Source organism: Pagrus major, chromosome 1 (genome assembly GCF_040436345.1).
Source record: "Pagrus major chromosome 1, Pma_NU_1.0".
Lineage (NCBI taxonomy): Eukaryota > Metazoa > Chordata > Actinopteri > Spariformes > Sparidae > Pagrus > Pagrus major.
In genome coordinates, this window is record NC_133215.1 from 28,947,185 (window position 1) to 28,968,427 (window position 21,243).

The 21,243-nt window shown below is 40.9% G+C and overlaps 2 protein-coding genes across 3 annotated transcripts; both read right to left on the reverse strand.

Annotated features, from left to right (window-relative positions):
• Nucleotides 1-807: 807 nt before the first annotated feature.
• Nucleotides 808-13,921, reverse strand: pi4k2b (phosphatidylinositol 4-kinase type 2 beta). The gene is made up of 11 exons (XM_073473670.1): nt 13,372-13,921; nt 8,765-8,916; nt 7,806-7,886; nt 7,548-7,667; nt 7,244-7,375; nt 6,204-6,357; nt 5,770-5,840; nt 5,223-5,325; nt 3,799-3,932; nt 3,572-3,631; nt 808-2,185 (listed from the first exon to the last, which is right to left on the reverse strand). Exons 1-11 carry the CDS (start codon nt 13,718-13,720, stop codon nt 2,012-2,014), a joined length of 1,530 nt encoding a protein of 509 aa, XP_073329771.1. The 5' UTR covers nt 13,721-13,921; the 3' UTR covers nt 808-2,011.
• A 2,150-nt stretch (nt 13,922-16,071) lies between these two features.
• On the reverse strand, nt 16,072-18,584 carry LOC141003411 (cysteine-rich protein 1). Of its 2 annotated transcripts, XM_073474750.1 has the most exons (4): nt 18,481-18,584; nt 16,575-16,669; nt 16,414-16,468; nt 16,072-16,311 (listed from the first exon to the last, which is right to left on the reverse strand). In XM_073474750.1, the coding sequence occupies exons 1-4, from the start codon at nt 18,521-18,523 to the stop codon at nt 16,301-16,303; spliced, it is 204 nt and encodes a 67-aa protein (XP_073330851.1). In that variant the 5' UTR covers nt 18,524-18,584; the 3' UTR covers nt 16,072-16,300. The 2 variants fall into 2 exon arrangements, with proteins under 2 accessions (XP_073330851.1, XP_073330847.1); XM_073474746.1 differs by lacking the exon at nt 16,072-16,311 and having other exon boundaries at nt 16,334-16,468.
• Nucleotides 18,585-21,243: the final 2,659 nt, after the last annotated feature.

Sequence of the window (21,243 nt, forward strand, 5' to 3'; positions counted from 1 at the left end):
CCAATTATCTGCCTGGCCAATTATCAGATCTCATATTCAGCATTTTTCTGATTATCTGAACTGATGTTTTTTATTTATCTGATTGTCGATAAAACACATTACTGATGCAATCAGAAAAGCAACTAGTAACTAAAGTTATCAAATTAAATACTAAATATCGCAAAATTGTATATTTGCCTCCAAAGGGTAGTAGACAGGAAGTATAGAGTAGCAGAAAATGGAAGTACTCAAGTTAAGTACAAGTTCCTCAAAAATATACTTCAGTACAGTACTTAAATTTACTTAGTTACACTCCATCACTGCTTATAGTTATTTACAGTACATCAGTGTTGGTCTCTGTATGTATTTGATCTGTTTTTTTTACATTTACGATGTTAAGAGTTAACAATAACCCCCCCACCATGTGAAGTGTGATTTCTCTTTTGTTTTATGTATATTCACTATATATTGAAATGTATGCAAATACACATAGTACTTGGTGTAGTGTTTATTTTTTCTCATAGATGCAGTTATTAATAGCACAGTCACTTGAGGAATTACTGCTCCCATCATCAGTCAATCATAAACCAGCCTTCTGTTTGTTTAATGGCCCTCTCACAGGTTTATGGAAACTGTGACACCCATGTCATCTCGGCTCTGCTCAACACACCTGTGCCAACAGCGATTGAGGACAGTAAATGTACACAGTTGTAACACTTACTGTTGTCGTGCTGTTTCCCTCAGCAGTTAGACAAAACGTTCTCACTTCTTTCTCTCATTCATCTTTCACTGAAGCCTTTTCTGTGAAACTGTAACAAACACCAGAGATTCAAATTTCCCAAATTTTATTTTTCATCTGTTAAATATACAATTTTTCCTCATACAATCATTGAGTTGGAATAAAAATTTCAAGATGCATACATAAGAAAACACAACAGCATCGAGCAAATGTGAAACATTGTCCTCCGTTTTGTTTTTCCTTCTCATATAACGTGTGGGGAGGGACGAGGCGTCATCCCTCGTACCACGAGGTTCAAGAGAAAGCTGCTTGCCAGCAATTAAATACAAGTCATACAACAAATACATTCATTGTTACGAGAAAAGTCGATTTTTTGACAGCAGTCACTCATACTGAAATGTTTAGGAGCAAGAGTCTGTATAGAAACCGTAAACAGATTACATTCAAGCAACGTGTTTATTACTAGCCCTCCTCCTCCAGACTTCATATTCAAGTTTCATCAATATTCTCTTCTTGAGGCTTTTAAATATTTCTTCCACTAACAGATTTTGGCAGTAGTGAGAGTTGAAGACACTGAGTTTGTGTTTGTTCAACAGATGTGGTTTTGAAAGCCAACACTGGGTAAAGAGCTGTTTGACCCAGTGATGACGCATCAGTCAAACACTTCCAGCAGTGCAAGTGCACATCTATGTTTTAATAAGTAATCCTACAAGGCAAAGCAAATATTTTTAGACTTTTTTCCAGGCCAGGACCAACACTGTCCTAGATTACAAAAAAAAAAAAAAAAAACTCTTTCTGGAGCAATCTGTGAAACCAGTCCTTTACTTTCCCAAACACTTGTGGACCACAGATCTGTTGGTTTGTGGTTTGTAAGTGCTTGTTCTTTGGCCATTAGCCCCACTAAGAGACCTTGCAGGAGACTACTTCAGTAGGTACTTTGGGTGGGTAAAAAAAAAAAAATCTTATCTGCTTCCTAACAACAAACAAAGCCCACCTCTGTGGAAAAGCCGATTATCCAATCAAGTCACCATGGCAACCACAAACAGCCCCAAGGTCTCTGGGAGACACTGGTATGTAAATCTCCCCAGCTCCCATGCTCCTCTGTTCTCTTCACAAAATGAGGAATTTTCAGGAGTGCAAATCTTCTTTCTCACTTTCTGTCATTATGTCTCTCTCTTCATTTCTCTTCTCACCAAGGAAATATTCACATCTTCTTCTCGCTTCCCGACTTCAGGACAAAAACAGGGCTGTTGCAGACGTCTCTCTTCAGTTCTCCTTCTTCACCCGCTCTGACTACCAAGAGGAGAAAAAGGGACGCTTGCAGTGGAAGGTTTGCGTGAAGGCGTTGCCAAGTGTGACCACACGTCCCTGGCCCCCTGAGCGGCTGCGCTCCACTACCACCCGGGGCATCTGAACCAGCTGGATGGGGCTCTTCCCGTCCTTCAGTGCCTGGGTCAGGTTCAGCACCTGGTGACAAACAGGTTTCATGATGTATGAAACACAGACATGCAGAAACCATGCACTGTAAATGAGACGTGAGATAAAGCCACACTTTCCAATTGGGAGGATTTTGAGAGAGGGGTCTGGGGATCCTCCCACAGAAAAAAATGTACATTGTGAGTTCACTGTAGCAGCATATTTTACTTTTGATTCTCAGGAAAGAATACAGAATAATGCGCCCCTCTGGCTTGAACTTGCTTGAATCTCTAGCATAAATGAATATTCATCAATTTGTATTAATTCATTCATTTTTTGCCCTCAGAGAATCTATGCAAACAACTGCCCTGTGTTTGGCAGCTTCCCAATGGTTACTGACCCCTGTGATCGACAGAAAAATCGACGGGGCAGAATTTAAGACATGCATGCCCCTTTCATTTTTAACTCTCCAAATAGAGGCGTGAATTCTTCTTTCCAGGACATCTGAAATTTGCTTGAGTATGTCTTTCTCTTATTCATTTCTCTGTCCTTCTCCCACTCACTGAGGAGGAGGAGGCGCAACACAACAGCAGACTACATGCTGTACAGTGCCAGAAACAGGCTGTGATAACTAAAATGGGGAAAAAGAGTGAAAGCTTGTCACAAAGTGGGACAAATATGGGAGAATTGGGAACCCCTGAAGGAAACCAGGAGAAGGAAATAAAAAACTGAAGCCTTCTGGGAGTCAGTTTTTATTCTTAATCCTGGTGCATTGGTTATTGTTGAGAGTGTCTCTGAGGCCAAACTGAAGCAACAGGGACTTTGCAAGTTAATTTTCTGTTCAATCACATCAACAGTGGTGACAGTACATTATGAGAACTGGGGCTGAATGTTATGCAAAAAAAACAACAAAAAAACAAAATAATAATGATAATATTGCACATATTTTCACAGATATGGTGTAACAATTTCAGTGGGAATGGTCATTTTTGCTTTTCATTTATTTTTTACTGAAAAAGAAATAAACTGATCATAATGTGATTGTTTCAACCAAACAAGCATTTCCCCTCACATCTGTAGAATATGATTTTTTATGGTCCAGGTGTCTTTGTACTTTCACAGTGTGTATATATATACATAAAAAGGGACTTGTTATATGGATGTAACTGTCTATCTTTGTCCATTGTAATCATTATAACACACTCAGTGGTTATAAACCCAAAGAGGTAAAGGAAAAGCAGGGGTAGAGGTTAGGATCAGACTAGAAAACAAGGAAAGGTGAAGCAGGGCAGTAGACATGGCTGGAGGGTGAGAAACCAGGTCAAGATGGGTGCAAAAAATTAAATGACTGAAAGTGGGGCAGAGAAAAGAGAACGAGGTAGGATAAAAAAGGAAAGAACTAAATAGAGGACATAATGAAGGAACAAAAATACTCACCTGTCCCCTCATAACAGACATCTGTCTCTCAAACATGGTTTTGTCAAAGCCTTTATCCGTCTGAAGAGAAAGACATAATTCCTGTTAGTGGGTGTCCTGTGTCTCTACACATGTCATTTTGCTGCTAGAGAGCTGTTTGTTCACATGACTATTACAGAAGATTCATTATAATCTGTGTAAACAGAGAAAGAAAGGAGAGAAGAGGAAAGCTATGAGGCTTCTTGTACCTTGAACATCTCATAGAGGTCCTCACAGAGGTCCTGGACAAAGTTCATGTCAGAGAGGCGGGACAGCACCAGGTCTCTGGTCTCCTGGGAGAAGGCCACCTTAGCCTGGGGGAGCCATGCCCAGTGGAACGGGTCTGATGGGCCAACAGGACAGTTTGTCAAGATCACAACACACAACCCTCACAACACTCTGTGTGACATGAAACAACCTTTACCTGACACCACAGTCACAGCATTGCTCCTCAACAATTGTATATAGCCATCATGATTTTTTTGTAGGATTGAGAAAGAAGTTTATTCATTCATGTTTAAAAAACTGTTCTAGGTCTTGTGATCAAAACATTGATCTGAAGCTCAATGCTGAGCCTGTTCTATAAATAATACAAATAGGAACTTCTGATCAACCCATATCGATTTCAGGCTTAACCAAACAACTTCTTGTATGTCCACAACCCACTTCTGGGCTAAGCTCTGCCCTTTCCAAGTGCAGATACGGATACAGATAATCTAATTGGTTGAACAGACACAGATAATGAACTCCCTCATCCCTAATTTTTGCAAGTCCACATTGTCTAGTTGTGTTACTGCTTTGTACTGTAGATGATCCTTTGTTTCTTTGCCAGAAGACACTCAAAAGAGGATCTAGAGAGACTCTTCTGGCAAGAATTGAAAGATAAGTAATACGTTTTAGCCATTTGATGGACGGGAAATCAAAAGGAAAAATAAGTGTATTCGCTTTTTTGTCGAGAGCTCAGATGAGAGGAACGATGCCACTCAGGTCTGCTGGGTCAACATGAAGCTACAGCCAGCAGCTGGTTAGCTCAGCACATACACTAAGCCTGACTCTGAAGGTAATAAAATACAACTACCTGCACCTCCAGAGCTCAATAATCAACGCAAAATGTTGTAGTTTTAGATTAACAGATTTTACATGTATGTTTTTTAACAACTGAAAAAAGCCTGGCTAGCCGTTTCCTCCTGTTTCCAGTATCAATGCTAAGTTAAGCTAATTGTTTGCTGACTCTAGCTCAACATTTAGAGAACATACGACATTTGTATCAATCTTCTCGTCTAAATCTCAGCAAGAAGGCAAAAAAGTGTATTTCCCAAATATTCAAACTATTTCTTTAATCTTCACAGGCCTGATTGAGTACAGCTTTAGAATAAGTAACAAACAAAAGTATTCTCAAAAACTGTTCTCTTGTGTTTTTACTGTTGTTATCATTGTAATTTAAATACTTTTGTCATATTGTTCTCTGGTTGCTTGTTAAAGCATTTGCCATTTTTTCCTATTTTTTCCTCGGGTGAAAGTGAATATCCACTGTTCACACCATTATTAGTGAGGACAATGTGTTGACAGAGACAGTGAGTAGTGAAGACAGAACATGAGTGATGACAGGTGAGAAAGGAAGAGACCAACATACAGGCTCTCCATTCGTCCGGGTGTTTAAAGGGGAAGGCCAGGCCGTTGTCGATTGCCGCTATCTTGATGCAGGAGTCTGAGCTGCTCTCCGGCCACTCTGCATCCTACAGTGAGGAGAGAGATAGGATCAGAGACGTCACCACCACCAACTGACTGAATGATTAATGACTGATGACCAGTTATTGACCACTGTCCAAAGGCCTGATTAACTGGACAGAGAGATGACAACCTTTGCTCATTAATCAGCACATGGCAAATAATGACTGATGACAGGGAGTCAGATATTGCTCTGGCTGCTGTAACCAGCAAAGTCACAGGGGCACTGGGTTGTTCCAGACCTGCAATGTCCAAGCTATTGTTTGTGTATATGGGGCCCTGTGTGTCCTGTGTACACAGGTGTGTGTGTTTGTTTAAGCTTTTTTGTTTGTGTGTTTAAAATGAGCTGCACCCTGCCAACTTCACAGCAGCTCAATTGCCTGAAGCAGGGTGAGAGTTTGTTATAAATGAATGTGAACAAATAAAATAAATACATGTTGATTGAACCTCACCTTTTGTCCATCGTCTTCTCCTCCTTCTCCTGGCTTCTCATACTTGATCAACCAGTTGTCATTCCCTCGATCTGAGGAGGAAATGAATAGAAAATGAAAGTAAGGGAGTGTAGAGTGAGAAGAAGTTTCCATATGAACATACATAGCTGGGATCAGAGAGCACAATCACACAGCTATTAAAATAATTGGCCATGATGACCAGCACAAATTTAATTGTGACACACTGACATGCAAACATGCCAACAATGTCTACAAACAACAATGAAAATGCAAAAGAACACCGGTGACAATGGCTGTGAATAGCTTGTGTGCAAAAATGCTCAATCCAACATTTTAGGAAAAGTGAACGTAACAAAGTTGGACTAATGGACTGTACAAAGCTGTGTTAACATTCAGTAAACACTATCTAAATGTCAACACAGACACACCCTCACCTGTGTTTCTAATAACATAGTCCAACACTACCAGCCGCTCAAACTGGGACTGCAGCTGCTTCCTGATGTTCTCTGGTAGAGGTTCTGCCTCGAAGCGCCGCAGCCAGTAGTCTGCCTCACGGTAACCCTCCACAAACAGCTGAAATGAGCCCACCTGCAAACACACAACACATCACATTTACATAAAAAAAAAACTTTGCACTGCATTGTTCAGTGTTTATAGAGGGTAGTTTGATTATATGGAAATGAGACCATGTGGTGCAGTGATGTAACAAGGGAAATTGTGATGTCAACAGGTCAAAATGTCAGCATTACATGACAGTTGTAAAATGAAGCCAACTTCCTCATTCTACTTCCTGAACAGATTTTTTCAGTCACCATTTCACAACATCTACAAAGCAATAGATCACGATGAAGGCTGCGTCAGATGACAAACAGGGAGCTGCACAAACATAATACATTGTTATATATGTTTTTGATTAAAATGTCAAAACTGGCCCTGGGTTTGAGTACAGTACACTACGAAAGAGATAAGAATACCCAGTCACTGTGTGAAGAAGAGCCTGGGAAAAGAACACAATTCAAAGCAGAGATGACATTTATTCTTTCTCTGACCTATTTATTTGAATAAACCTGTTTATTTTTTCTCAGGGAACACACAGTCAGGCAGTGTGGCACGATTCCTCTTCATGTCCTCTGCCAAGGCTGCATCAGCAGCTATTCTGAGTCCTCCGCACATTGAGACAACAGCTCTTTTACAACATAATGATGATACAGCAGACCATGTGCATATAAAATATAAAAGGACCACGGAAGAAATTGTTTAAATGTGTTGAAAACAAAAAAGATGATTGTGTTATTATATTTCTCAAAACGAAGCTAGTACGTGTTTCACTCAATAACATAGAGCAAACAAAAAGTAAAGCTGGAGGAAGGTATCACACAGGACGAACAAAAACAGAGTTTCCAGCTGATGCTTAACCTTGATACAAAACAGAGCTAGTGACATTAGACAGTGAAAGGTTACCGCTCTCTGTTACCTTGGGTGGGAGGCCCACTCTGTGGAAGCGTCGTCCCACCTTTGGGACTTTCTCTAAGGCGTACTTCTTCCCCCTGGATTTGGCTCTGTCGATGGCGCTGTAGTGGAACGTCTCACTTGCCAGATACACCACCTGATAAAAGGAGGAGATACTCAGTTAACACCGGTTTAGTTTTATCTTGTGACTGCTGCGCAATAATTTCTCCTACAGTGAAAAAAATGTGAATGGATTTCATTTAGACTGATGGCATGTTACTGTTAAAAAACTTTAAAAGCAAGAACGTGCATGCACTCAGAGGGCCCACCTTCGTTTTGGGAACCACTCCCAGGCCAAGCTTGGTGTCAACCAGTGAGGCAGCAGCCTCAGAGAGGTAACCCTGGTTAGGCAACAAGCAGCCTCGGCCGAAACAACACGGACAGCACAGCTAATGAGGGAAGCAAATAGAAGGACGGTGACCAGGAAGCCTTGAGAAAATTGTTTTTATAAAAAGCTGGTTAACAGTGTTACATTTCTGCTTATACTACTTCAGACATGAACTGAAAAAACATGAGACACAACATACCTTGTGAAAATATTTGGTCCATTTAGGGTTCAGGTGACCATAAGGTTCTTCTGACTTTGGTTTGAAAACACCAATGATTTTCTGTAGAAGGAAAAGATTAAAAAAAATAAAAATACATTTAGACAATGGGTAAATACAGCACACACAGTGGCATATTTACGGAATGAAAAGCCTTTTGTAATTTTACTGGACCTTTAAAGAGCCAGATTAAAGAACAACAGGCGAGACGTGTAAAGTTATAAGCAGAAAATGTAAAGTGACAGCGATGCTGCTAACAAGTTAGAGATCAATATCCTTTCCCTGTAGCGTACATTAAACTTGTTAATGTGATGCTAATCATGCATGCTGGCTATCTGTTATCGATGCGGGCATCGCTGGCTGCATTATTCAGCCAGTCTCTGCTGTAGATTTCTCCTCCTGTGAACATTACAACTCCTGTTAGCTGCTGGATTCTCCTTGAGGGCCAGACCCACCTCAAGGCGAGCTAAATGTCAAGGGGAGCTAAATGTCAATGTAAACTAAATGTCAATGATTTGGCAATTAATCAGTTAGTCGACAGAATGAAAATGTATTGACATACATTTTTTGATAACTGATTAATCGTTTCAGTCATTCTGAAGCAAAAATGTCAAACATTTGCTGCTTTTCTTTGTCATTAATAAAAGTAAATGTAGAGTCTTTGGGTTGGACAAAAGAAGCTATTTGAAGGCCTCACCTTAGCCTCTAGAAAATTGTGATGTGTCAGCATCTTTCACAATTTTTTAAAAAATGACTGACTAATGGATTTATCTAATAACTGTGAACATTTCGATAATAATTATAATCATTAGTTGCAGCCCCATTTAAAGCTGGATAGGGAAAGGGAATGTAATCTTAAAACAAATATAAAATGTTTTTAAAGCTCTGTGGTCCTTTCTCTTCTCCCCGTCTCATTTATCAGTGTCATTTCTTTATCTCACCCCTTTCGGGTCTTTGACAAAGTAGCTCCCACTGGAACCCTGGGAAATCCTCTCTGGAAAGACGCCATTCTCGATAGCTTGTTCTGCCCTTTGGATAATATCTGCAAACTCAGGATCTTCAGGGAAGTGGTTGAAGTCCCCACCATTGGCACCTACAAAGATAAGATTAATGCTCATATTAATATATTGGGCAATCAGAGTGTGCTACAGAACAATTCTACAACACAATGGTGCCACTTCCAAACATATGGTGTTAAATTAATGTCACGCAGCTAAAATACATTAACAGGACCCTTCATATTCCTCCTCATCATCAGCATCGCTGTTAAACAGTTATTGTAACAGTCATAACTTAAACAAATTGATAACATTCCTGGTACCTTATTTACATATTGCACGCTGAAACATAAATGGTAAAAAGAGTAGAAAGTATATTTCAAAGAGAGACAAGTAGCAAAAAGTGAAAGCTGGAGGAATGATTTGCAAGTCTGAAGCTGCAATCACAGATCATTGCAGCTCATCACCCAAACCATTTCATCACCTGTTTTCACCTGTGTCATAGCATATACAGATTGTATTATAACTTTGTGAGTGAATACTGAATCATGTTTCTTTTTTTTTTAAATCCTCAGGTCATATTTGCAGAGCCTAGTCAAAAGTACACAGATGATATTTCTCTATAAAAAGAGAAGTTTGTAGTTAGATAATTTTTTTATGCATGCACAACATTAAATGAAAATGATCATTATGGTACAAATAATTTATCCAAATTTTCCATCTACTGCCTCTCCTCTAAAAAAACATTCATTGTATGCACACAGTTTGTATGCGAGAGGAAACCAGAGCCAGTCATCCATTCTGAGACTGGAAGTATTCCCGAGCACACGCGGAGTGAGAGGTGGGGTACAACCTGGACACACATTCACACCTACGGCCAATTTAGAATCACCATTTCAACAGTCCTGCTCATCTTTGGTCATACAGGTTGATTGCAGAGCACAGACGGAACATGCAAACGAACCTTCTTACTGCTACCAGTCAGAAAATAACATTTTCTACTGCCTTGCAGATCTGATATAATTCTCTGGATGTGACTGCTCTCTAATGGATATGGGGCGCTGATTATTCCTTTGATGAAAGCCCAATCGTATGACATGACATGTTCTAGCCTCCCCTCCTCACACTGGGCAGAACAGTCAGCTGACAGAAAGGCTCCATATGCTCTGTATCAGTCACACTAAAGTCACAGTGGGATGTGGGGAGGGATGAAGGGACAAACAGGGGGGGAGGAAGGGAGGGAGGGAAGAATGGACAAAGGGATGTGAGGACAGTTAACATGCCATTTGTCACAGAGAGATAAGAGGAAACAAAGATAGCTTTGAAGCTAATTCACTTGAAGACAGCTGAGAGAGAGGCTAATTAAAAAAGGAGGAAGGAGAGACATTAGGGACCTGAGTTATTTCAAAAGCAGATACATGTCAGGGTTTACTTAGCCACGTAACCCACCGAGGCCTGATTGGATATATTAAAAAGGTCCAGTGTGTAGGATTTAGGGGGATCTACTGGCAGAAATGGAATATATTATTCATAATTGTGTTTTCATTAGTGTATAATTACCTGAAACTAAGAATTGTTGCTTTTTGGTCCCCTAGACAAGCCATCGTTTTGCACTGCCATGTTTCTATAGTGCCCAGAACAGACAAACCAAACAGTGGCTTGTCTGTGGGGCATTTGTGTTCTTAGCGTCCACCGTAGACGAGGTTGAGACAAGAAGTATTCAGTTGGACTTTACAATGTCTTATCATAGTTGAGTAAAATTGAGTCTTTTACTTATCAGGGAACCTCTAAATGATTTCCACCCACACTGTTTTTGTTCCCAAGTTGGGTGATTTGTGCCTTCCAGTTTAGTTCGTTTTCATCCAGCTGAGAACTGGCCTCAATATTATCACCAACAGCTCCCTCTAAAAAAACAACACACTACTGCATTTTTTATGTTTTCAAGGTCTGTGCATGAGGTGCAGCTCAAGGTAGAGCTAGGGGTTACACAGCTGGGCTGTGCTTGTGTTTTGTGCGACATTGGCACTCAGTACGCTTGTTTATACTATGATTAAAATCCTGGTTTAAGAGAAAGCCTGAAAGTTAAGCACTGTGGATTTTAAAAACTAACCTGGGCAAACTTCAGCAACAGGTCAGATTATCCTTCAGTCAATTTTTGACTGTCAACTGATGAACCTAATCCATTAACTGTAAACCACTGCCTTACATACACAATTTACTTGAGTAGAGATTTCAATCCCAGATCTTGATTTGGAGCAACATACAGGGTATGTTAAGTGTTAAATGCCAACATACCTGGTTTTGTTCAAATATTATTGTCATTGGACACTGTACTATACCAATTGGAAAATGCTTGATATTAGAAAGACATGCTACATGTGATCCCCTGTTCTTGTGTGTGGTATGTCATTCAAGTTGATGTACAGTTAGCAAGTTGTTAGCGCCACCCTACCACTGTACAGTAAGTGTGGCCATGAAGGTGTCTTTCCGTTGATCTGAAGGGAAGCTGATTGTTATCTGAAAACAGCTCCATCTCGACTTTAATATATGGGTATAATATGCTGTCAACACGGAGCTAAAGATAGATTGCGATACAGTCCTGCTGGATGCCTCTGATTTACAACACAATTTATCTGCGTGTTCGACGGAGCTGACACAATATTTTATCATCATCATTTCATTTCCCACAATAGATTCAGTACATTTATTCAGCTGTCATGTCTGATGAAGGATGTATGCTTGTGCTGGATTGTTCGTGTTGATGAAAGTCTATGATAATGTCATTGTGTAGTGTGACTGCAGGAGGCACAGATGTCTCCCTCTTTCCATTATTCTCACCCTGCTGAAAGTAAATACACATGCATACTTTCTCCCTCCCAAACGCCCTCGCAATCATCATCAGCATCATCATCACGCACTGTACCAGACTACAGAGTGTTTGCCTGTCCGCCTGTGTGTGTTTGCTTGCACAAAGGCCTTATGCATATTTAATGTCGGTCTCAGAGCCCTTGGTCAGTTAATGGCCCCAGCAGAGCTCTTTCACAGCGGAGTGCAACTCGCTCAGAGCTCAAGAGACCTGCTGACCTGCAGTGAACAAAGTGTGAGCCATCTCAACACTGCACTCTGAGAAGACATGTGGCCACACTAAACTTTACACACAAGTTTATACATACCCTTTATACATATTGAAATATAGTAGTCCTATGCTTAGACTGTTACATGAATAAATATTTTAATGTATGCGACTCAATCAAGATAAACCATATTTTGCATAACGTACACTTGGCAGATTATATGAATGCAAATTTTGGCTGATTTCGGGTCAGGCCGTGTGAGATATGCATAGTAGAATTTAAATACGAGAGTCTGGCATGACATTTTATATCACACAAAGCTCTCTCTCCCTCTGTGTGGCTCCTAATTTATAATGCACTGAATAAAATTGGTACTGCAATTCTACACCTGAACACTATTATACTCAAAGGCCACAGGAAACAAGACACTAACACTCGCGAATTCAGGCTCAGCGCGTCTACCTGTGGCCTAGATTTCTGGCCCTGATACATCCTGGTCAGACAATAGACCTCTGCAGAGAGAGAAAGACCAATAGAAGGGAACATAAAAGGAAAAAAAATGCTTGAAAACTATATTGCGAGGGAACAAAGAAAGGTGGGCGGTATGAGGGGGAGAGGTGTTAAATCCAATTAGCAGTGAAGTCAGAATATGTGCCGCTTCCATGGTGACTAGATCACCTTCTCTTTGTTTTCTCCTTTACCATCTTCTTTTCTTTTTATAGTCCAAAACAGAACTGGTGATGCGAATATGTAACACTGAGAACAGATCAGGCTGGCAAAAAATAGATTCTGTTAGCCTCTTTTTTTAGTGTTTACTGGTTACTAAGGTGGAAACCTGAACACTAAACACATCTGAACTTGTATGAACAGAGACAAATTTGGGAACACACTAGAAAAATCATGCAATCATGAGAGTTTGTTGTAAGGGTGTTTACAGTGAGGTCATTTTACAACTGATGACTATTAACTGTACTTTGGACTGTGTAGTGTTCCAGTGCCACCTCATATCAGACACATGGATGATAACATACAGCTATTACATCAGCTGACTGGAAAACTAACACAGTCTTCACACAGACAGGTAACATACTCAATATCACAAGCCAAATCCCTTCAAAGTAACACAGATGTAAGGAAACTTTTCATAACGTTCACACAGTTTTTCTGTCTGTGAAACCAGGTACTTTTCTACTTTTACTGTTGATCCTTAATATCCAACATTTAGGTTCCCCACGTCAGGGTCCAGACCCTCCAGGGGCCCTCGGGAGACTCCCAGTGAAGACCATGTTGCATTCACCGTCATCCACACTCATAACCTAACCTAGTAGTCAACCTCTGCATTTTTACACTGAGCCATATGAGACAACAAATGCTCATGACATAACCTTATTGAGCATAGGTTCCTGTCATAGCTGCCTACTTATCCGACGGTACTTCCTGTATTAGATTTCAAAGGCATCGATCAGAAGCAATTACCTGGGGAGGACAAGGTGTCTTTATCCGACGACGAGCTGTGTCTGTTCCGCCTGCTCCTCTTCTCTCGTACACCCCGCGGAGACGACGAGCTTCCTGCTAAGCACGGTAACAACAGCGCCTCTTCCCCGGAACCGTCCGTCTCCAGCTCGGTCAAGACGCTTTCACAAGAGTCCGAAATGCGGACGGCGACTCCAGGGTTCGCCGCAAGCCCCAAACCTAACCTATTCCTGTCAAATAATACCGTCGGAGGGTCCGAGCAGTGAAAGTTACACTCCGAAGTAGGCACCGCTGTCGCTCCGGTGTCCAGCGCTGGCTCGGTTGCCTCTGTCGGGTCGCATTCTGACATCATTGTCGCCCCTTTTTTTTTTAAACAAACAGTTATATGTACATCAAATTACATTGAATTTCTTTTAAGCTGTCAGCCTTCCATTTTTAAAAGGCTCCCTTCTTTCCACGAGTACATAAAGCCCAAATAAATGATTGGAAAGCAGCTGGTCTCTCTCCCTCATATGTCCACATAATCCTTCCTTCAAGCTCGTTTGCGCTGCTTCCTATCTGCCTCACTGCGCATGCGCTCCATAAAGGAACACCGTTGGCTAAGGTTGCCTTCAGGTGCTCCGTGTGAAGTCCGACCTCTCGAAAATTGAAGACGTTAGCAATTTCTCGGTCAAATTCGCTCTTGACTAGAACACCCGGTGGAAACAGGTCATATATGTCAAGTTATCGTGACTGGACTAAAGCCAAATATTAGCTTTCAAATTAAAAAAAAGACAAATATGGCTAGTTATTGGAGGTAAAAAGCCGCCTCCATGACGATTTGAGTCAGAAGGTGTAGTTAGGATTACCTGTTGGCCTGCTTTGAAAACAGCTTTGCACTTTCATCGCTCAACTCTTCCGCTTCTGCGACTCTATTTTAAGGTAAACTTAAACTGTAACTCATACGCAACACACAATATATAACTTAAGCTACATTAACCGCAGCCAAACTTGGTTTAATCAAGAATTAAATCATAGTGCACGTTACATTGCTGGTAATACTTAAAAAGCGACGCTCCACCATTATATCGATATGTGATCCGTCACAATTCAAAATGTTTCATTTTAATTCAAAGTAAAGTGATGCGTTCACTGTCCATTCATTCATGCCACCGTTTGACTGCCTTTGAAATGAAGCAGTAACATTTATGGCCACTAGATGTCGACAGTGATACACAAATAAAGACCAGTGCAAAGTGTGTTGAGTGCCACGCAAAACGACTTCTCCTTCGACATTTGGCCTATTTTATTCATTCATTTGTCTCCTTTTATGTAAACTAGTACTGGTGTGTCCTTGTAGTTTGGAGTTGTCTGTCCCTCATTGAGTGCCGTCATTGTTAATGTTTGGCCAGCACATGAGTTCCTGGCCTAACCACAGATTGTCTCTAAACTTAATTTCAAAACCACGAGTGGTTGTTTTTCTGGTTCACCATCACCAGAGAAAGAACTTTTCTGTAGTTTGGGTCTCTGGAGGATTAATGCAGGTTCTTAAACTTGCCAGGCGTAATACAGTAACTCTTCTCTATTCGACTTTCCCCTCCTTGTTCCTCTATCCCTATATGGTTTTTCTCTTTTCTTTATATTCTCAGAAAGCCCATAATTCACCCAGAGCTCTCCCCAGCACCTCACTCTCCCTTAACCCCTCAGCCCCTCTCCACCTAGATCTCGGCCGCTCCATGCCGCCCATCTCTCTAATAAGGGAGTGAAGCTGAAACACATGCAAATGAGCAGTCAGCCAGCTGGTATCACAGCAGTCATGTGATCTATCAAGGTAGGGGGTTATGGGGTGAAGGAGAGAGGAGGGATCTGGGGGAGGAGAGTGCAGGGACAGAAGAGGAAGGAGGATGAAGGAGGGATCTGGGGGGGGGGGATGGACAGGTTCAAAGACATGCTGTAGAGACACACAGGCATCCCTGTGCCAGCTCTTTGCTAGATGTTTAAAAAATCCTATCACCCCTCTCTCCCTTTGTCCATCAGCTCTGTTCATACTGCTCCTGCCTCTGCCTCTGCCTCCTTTATCCTTGAAACCCTTTATTTCTGTATCCATCTAAGCTTCAAGGACAAATACCTGAAATGTCACCTGTGTGACACATGACACTTTACAGAGAAGCACTCTCTCTCTCTCTCTCTCTCTCTCTCTCTCTCTCTCTCTGTGTGTGTGTGTGTGTGTGTGTGTGTGTGTGTGTGTGTGTGTGTCTGTCAAACCTATGTACTTCACCCACCACTGGGTGACAAGCCCCTGCAGCAGTGTGCATGAATGCATGTGTGTATGTGTGTGAGATCTGTCTTTGCCTCACTGACTGTAGCACCCATTCCAGCAGATTCTGCTGGCATAAGATCTGGTTTACTCTGCCAAAAACAACCATCCATCCACTCTACCTTCCTCCCTTCCTTCCTCCTTTCCCTTCCATTTCCTTTCCTCTGGCTGTGTGATGAGGGACAACCCTATGGCTCAACTTCATTTTATGTGCATGCATGTTGTCTGTGATTAGAGTATTTGATTTGATTTGTTAGTTTGCGAGCAAATACATCCACTGTGGAATGCCAAAGCAGGAGCATGTGGGCTCCTGATTACAGTGTCTGCAAAGTTCACCACAGAGACGGAGACATCCACCAGAATTTGGCGTGTTTAAAAATGCTTTTATTAATACTGACTAACAATTTTCTACATGTAAAACCCATTTATATTATAAAAGTGAACAATCACACACTCACATGACATCAAAGGATCATCACACATTTATAAATAATTAATTTGTGTTCTTCATTTCTTCATATTTATTTATTCATTTTCTAATTTTGGGCCAATAAGGAGGCTGTGCGTGTCTTCTGTGTGTCAGCTTCGGTCCATTTTGGCTCAGGCTGGTGTCTGTGAAGGAGCACTGCACTGCAGTCACCTGTTACCTGTCAAGAGAGATACACACAGAGAAAGACATTCAGCAATAATATGTGTGCAGTCCTTTCCTGCACGTGTGTGTGTGTGCTTTCATAGTGGGAAGGCAGTACCTCTTGGACCAAACATCTTCAGGTAGCAGTGTGAACAGTATGGCTTCTCGTCATACTGAAACACAACCAGCAGGACATATTTACTGCAATATCCTACTCCTATTCAAACACATTCTCACTGTTTTTCTCTATAAAATTCCTCATCCATTCTCCTCTTATACCTCGGCATGTTGTCCAGCTGTGAGTTGTCTGTTGCACTTTTGACATTTCAGACACAGAGGGTGGTAGTCCCTCCCTAAAGACCTCTTCTTCTCACCTGTACCAAAGAAAAATGAGGACTGTGTTACAGAGAGGCAGGGTGGGATGTTTAAAGGAAACCTATTATTCTTTATTGTTTTTTTTATTTTATTTATCCTTTTCCTTTATTTTGTTGTATATGTTCTTGTGCACGTAGAAGGTCTTGAATGTTTAAAAGGCCAAAGTCCACACCAGCGGGAGCTCCTCTCTCCCACAGAAAACACTGCTCTTGGAACGCCTCGTCAGCAACGCCTTTAATTCTGTGACTCTGTGACATCACACTACGCCACCAATTTATGCCTAGCAGCCAGTTTGTCACTTAAGAATTAATTAAGCACAGCTGCTCTGTTGTTTTTAGCGGTGCTGGCTCAGGTGTGTGTGAGCTGACCAATCAGAGCAGACTGGATATTCAGAAGTGGGGCCTAAAATAGACAGGAGCTAAAAAAAAAGAGCATTTCAGACAGAGGGGGAATACAGTCCTGCAGCATTGGACAGTAGAAGAAAACAGATGTGTTTTTTGAGCATTAAAGCATGTAAGGCTATTCTAGTAGTAAATCAAAATAAAATTCTGAACCTGAAAATGAGCATAATATGTCTCCTTTTACCAAAAAGTCAGTGGACTTTTGCACACAGACATTGTATTTTTATAACATCATGTCTGGATACTCTGAAATGTGGGACAATCACGGCAATTAAATAAAACATATTTTTCATTGAATTTACAGGAAATAGCGTGATTCGACTGTCTGCCTCAGAATACAGACTGTTACTCTCATCAGTGCAACTAGACCAAAGAGGGCTGGTGCTGGAGGAAAAGAGGTAAGTAGGCCAGGTCACATCAGAGAATTTTGAACTTAGCTGGCACTTGAATAGGCAAGTAAAACATGCAATAAAAGAAAAAGATAACAAATTAGACTTGAAATAGCTGCTTCAAGTGCTGTTGTTCTTCTAATAACGAGCTTGGAGTGTAAGAGAGAGACAGAAGGTAAGGAGGAAACCCAGAGAGCAGCATGCAAGCTTGTCTGGCTAGACCCACATCCTGTTGTTATCATGGAAACGTGTACATGCAGTCGTGCGTGTGTGTGTGTGTGTGCTTGAAAGAGAAGAAGAAGCCTTATTTTAGTCCTCTAAACAGAGAATATATCCAGATATATCAGCGAATAGACCTATAAACCTTTGTAGCATGAATATCAAAGCCCCTTTTATAGAGCAGATATTTTGACTTGTCAGTAGTGGTAGTGTGAGTCACTATATGCACAACAAACAGGGCCTTAAAGGGTCACTATGTAGTTTTGGAAAAGAAATTCAAACACAGAAGTGAGGTAATAATACAAACTAAGAAAAATAAGGTCCCCAGAACATTGTTTTTGGAGCTAGAAAGGTGGCAGGGTCCGCCAAATATAAACAAAGTAAAACAGATTGGAATTGTGTTGTCCTTTCAGGTCAGTGTGTTTATTCAGTTTATTCAGTCATGAAAGTGAAGAGAGTTTGTTTAGCCTTCAATACTGGCGCATCTAAATGGAATGCAGCCATCGTTAACATTAGGTACACCTGTGTTCGGCGGGTCATGTCCACTGTAACAAAGGCCTATTACGAATTTTGTAAACACATTTTCACCGGTTCATTCCTTTTCTTTAATCCTGTGAACTTACATGTTTGTGACGAGTTCTGTGGTAACGCCAAAACGTTTTTTTTAATTCATCAACTTTTTCCTATTGAGGCAACTAAAAGAGAAAACCTTAAGAGGGAGAGAAAATAAGCAAGCAGCAGAAAGAGAAAATGCCAGACAGACAGAGGAAGAGTCAAAAAAATTAAAGAGGTCAGACTCACCAAAGTAAACGGGCTTCCCACAGATTGGACAGTAGCCTACCATTATGGTATATAATTATTTATTGTATAGTGTGGGGTGTGTGCACTTTAGCTGGCGTGGTGAGTAAATCCGTCCTGCAAGAGTGTACGAGTGCACATGAATGTGTGAACTGAAAATCGACAGGAAAACCGTTAAACTGCAGCGATTGTCGGCGTCTTGTGAAGTCAAAACCAGGATGTGGTGAGTGAGACGTCACAGGAAGAGAAAGAAAAATGTGATTTGAGAAGTAAATACTATCATCAGCGGAAAAAAACAGGAGACAGCCGGCGTCCTTAATGACTTCTTTTATATATGATAACAGACATAAAGGCGTGTAATTAAGGTGCATTTTGGAGTCAATGTATATACGTTTATAGAAATGCTTTGGGTGGCCATGACACTGCAAAGGGAGAAAGAAGAAGAGGAGAAAGGAAGAAAGAAGAGTGAGGAGGGAAGGGACAAAAACAGCTGTCAGCAGCTCGAATTCCCAGCTATCTTCTCTCCTTTCCTGCTGTTTTCACCCTCTTTTCTAGATTAAAAACAAGGAGTTGATCCTTTCAATTGAAAAGGGAAACCTGACACTTGTGCCTTTCTCTCCTTCTCCCTGCCGATCCCCTCTCCTCTCTCTCTTTCCCGTCACATACTCACACACATGCACGCCCACGCTCACTGACTCACAGAGACACACACCATACACCCATTTATACTCTCTCTCTCTCTCTCACACACACACACACCAAAAGGCTGTACTTCTCCTCAATGACATCACATAAAGAGGCTGCAGCCAAAGAGCGGAGGGAGAGGCAGGGTGAGGTCGGGTTGGTTGAGGGACAGACTGGGGGAGGTGTGTGTGTCAATGTGTGTGTGTGGAGGCGGTTATCCCCTCGGGGTAGGTGATGGAAGTGGACCTGGGGAGGGACAGGGGTGAGAAGAGATGAGCGAGACAAGGATGGAGACAGTAGCCGGCCTCAGCTCAGCAGGGACAAAGAAGATGAACTCTGATGAACTTCGCGGAGCTGAACAGGGCCGCTGAAGTCAGCGTGGAGGACAGGCAAACGTCTGTGTGCTTCGATCCCTATCGCCTACAGGGGAACTTGTTTCTTGATTATGAAGGACTGAAAGAGACGTACAACTGCATGATAGCAGGCGTTAAAATACAGTGGTGGAAGAAGCGTTCTCATCTTTTAATAAAGTCCCAAAACTTCAAAGTAAAAGTAAAACTCTGGAATACAAAAATTTGAAAAGAAAGAGTTCATGAGTATTAGCAGCAAAATATCCTCAAAGTATTTATAGGTAAATAGCTCATTATTAAAAATTGCTCTTGTCTGCATAACTGTAAGCCTTCATGTATCATTTCATGTTGTAGTTGGTTAGTTGTTTGGAGAACTCCACTGATTTTGCACTTCGTAATGTGTTTACAGGTCTCGGGTTCTCTGAAGACTACTACGTACAAAGAACTAGGCATACCAGACCTCTGAAGTCTGCTGCTCATCTCCGCTTGAGGGCAAATTGAACCAAACTGAACTCTGGGCCAACGAGCTGCATTGTGGGAAACACAGGCACCATGTTTTGACAAGAAAGGAGATTAAATGCAATAATACTTTTTTTAAAAAGATCCTTATTAAAAAACTGTCTATCATGAGTCTGAAGTAAACGCCAAATCTGGGGATTACTTTTACACTTTATTTTATTTGCAGATAACTTTTGACTGCTGTGGAAACAATACAAACTTCTAAAGAGTTGATTCAATTTTAACAAACTATCTCTAAATTTAAGCGAGACCAAATCAATCATCTTTGATAAATGTGTTTCAAATTTACAAGGCAGGCGTAGGATAGGTGATCATCATCATGACAAAATGTGTAAATACTGCACAAAATGAAGGACATCTTGAATCAAGCTTCTTGTTCACTTATATTTCCATACATTATTCACTGTGTGAAAGCATTATAAAACAAATACAAATACAATTTTATACTTAGAAAGAGAACTATAGAGGCTCTAAACTAAATATCAGGCCTCAATGCTATTGAAGGTCAGGAGGTGAAACAGCACAGAAAATCGGCTCAAAAACAATCCTGAGAGTGATTCAAAACAAGTGAAAACCAACATGATTTGGTAGCAAAACACGTTAAGGGTAAGGACTAATGTAAAAAAAAAAAAAAAAATCAGTGTACTATTTCTGTTAAAGGAGTGAATTTCTGGAACTTGAACTTTAAATGAATGTTTGCAATCATTTTATTGACAAATATGTGTGATCAGAATGTCACATAGGTATTGGTATGTTATGACTGATTGTAATGACTGTATACACTGTCAGATAGTTTAACTGATTAACAATGCATCATATCTTATGAACTGATCAAATCTGTAAGACCGTGATCTTCAAACTCACTTGTAACTACAAATGTCTGCGAGGTAGCTAAGTATAAAAGTACAATATTTCCCTTTTGAAATGTAGTGGAGTAAAAGTATAGACTATAGAGTAAAGTATATGTACTTTGTTACTTTCCACAAGTGAGAAAATACATATTTACACATGCACATACACCCATGAACAATATTTGTGATGTTTTCAAGTGTATTTTGTCAGCCCTCGAACATCACAAAAACATCTGCGTATCATTTCTGCTGCTGATGAACTTCAGAGGGCTATGAAATATATGAAGTATTTCATCATTTGCATATTTGCCAGCATCCCTCTCCTGTGTGTCATGCTTTGCAGAGGGATGGAATACCAAGTA

Excerpts from the sequence above, each read along its gene's own strand:
- pi4k2b (XM_073473670.1), bottom strand. The coding sequence starts at position 13,720 with ATGATGTCAGAATGCGACCCGACAGAGGCAACCGAGCCAGCGCTGGAC. Across the intron at positions 7,668-7,805 it reads GGACCAAATATTTTCACAAG|CTGTGCTGTCCGTGTTGTTT; the intron begins GTATGTTGTGTC and ends TTCCCTCATTAG. Across the intron at positions 6,358-7,243 it reads GAGTGGGCCTCCCACCCAAG|GTGGGCTCATTTCAGCTGTT; the intron begins GTAACAGAGAGC and ends GTGTGTTTGCAG.
- LOC141003411 (XM_073474746.1), bottom strand. The coding sequence starts at position 18,523 with ATGGTAGGCTACTGTCCAATCTGTGGGAAGCCCGTTTACTTTG. Across the intron at positions 16,670-18,480 it reads TGGGAAGCCCGTTTACTTTG|GTGAGAAGAAGAGGTCTTTA; the intron begins GTGAGTCTGACC and ends TCTTTGGTACAG. Across the intron at positions 16,469-16,574 it reads CAGCTGGACAACATGCCGAG|TATGACGAGAAGCCATACTG; the intron begins GTATAAGAGGAG and ends GTTGTGTTTCAG.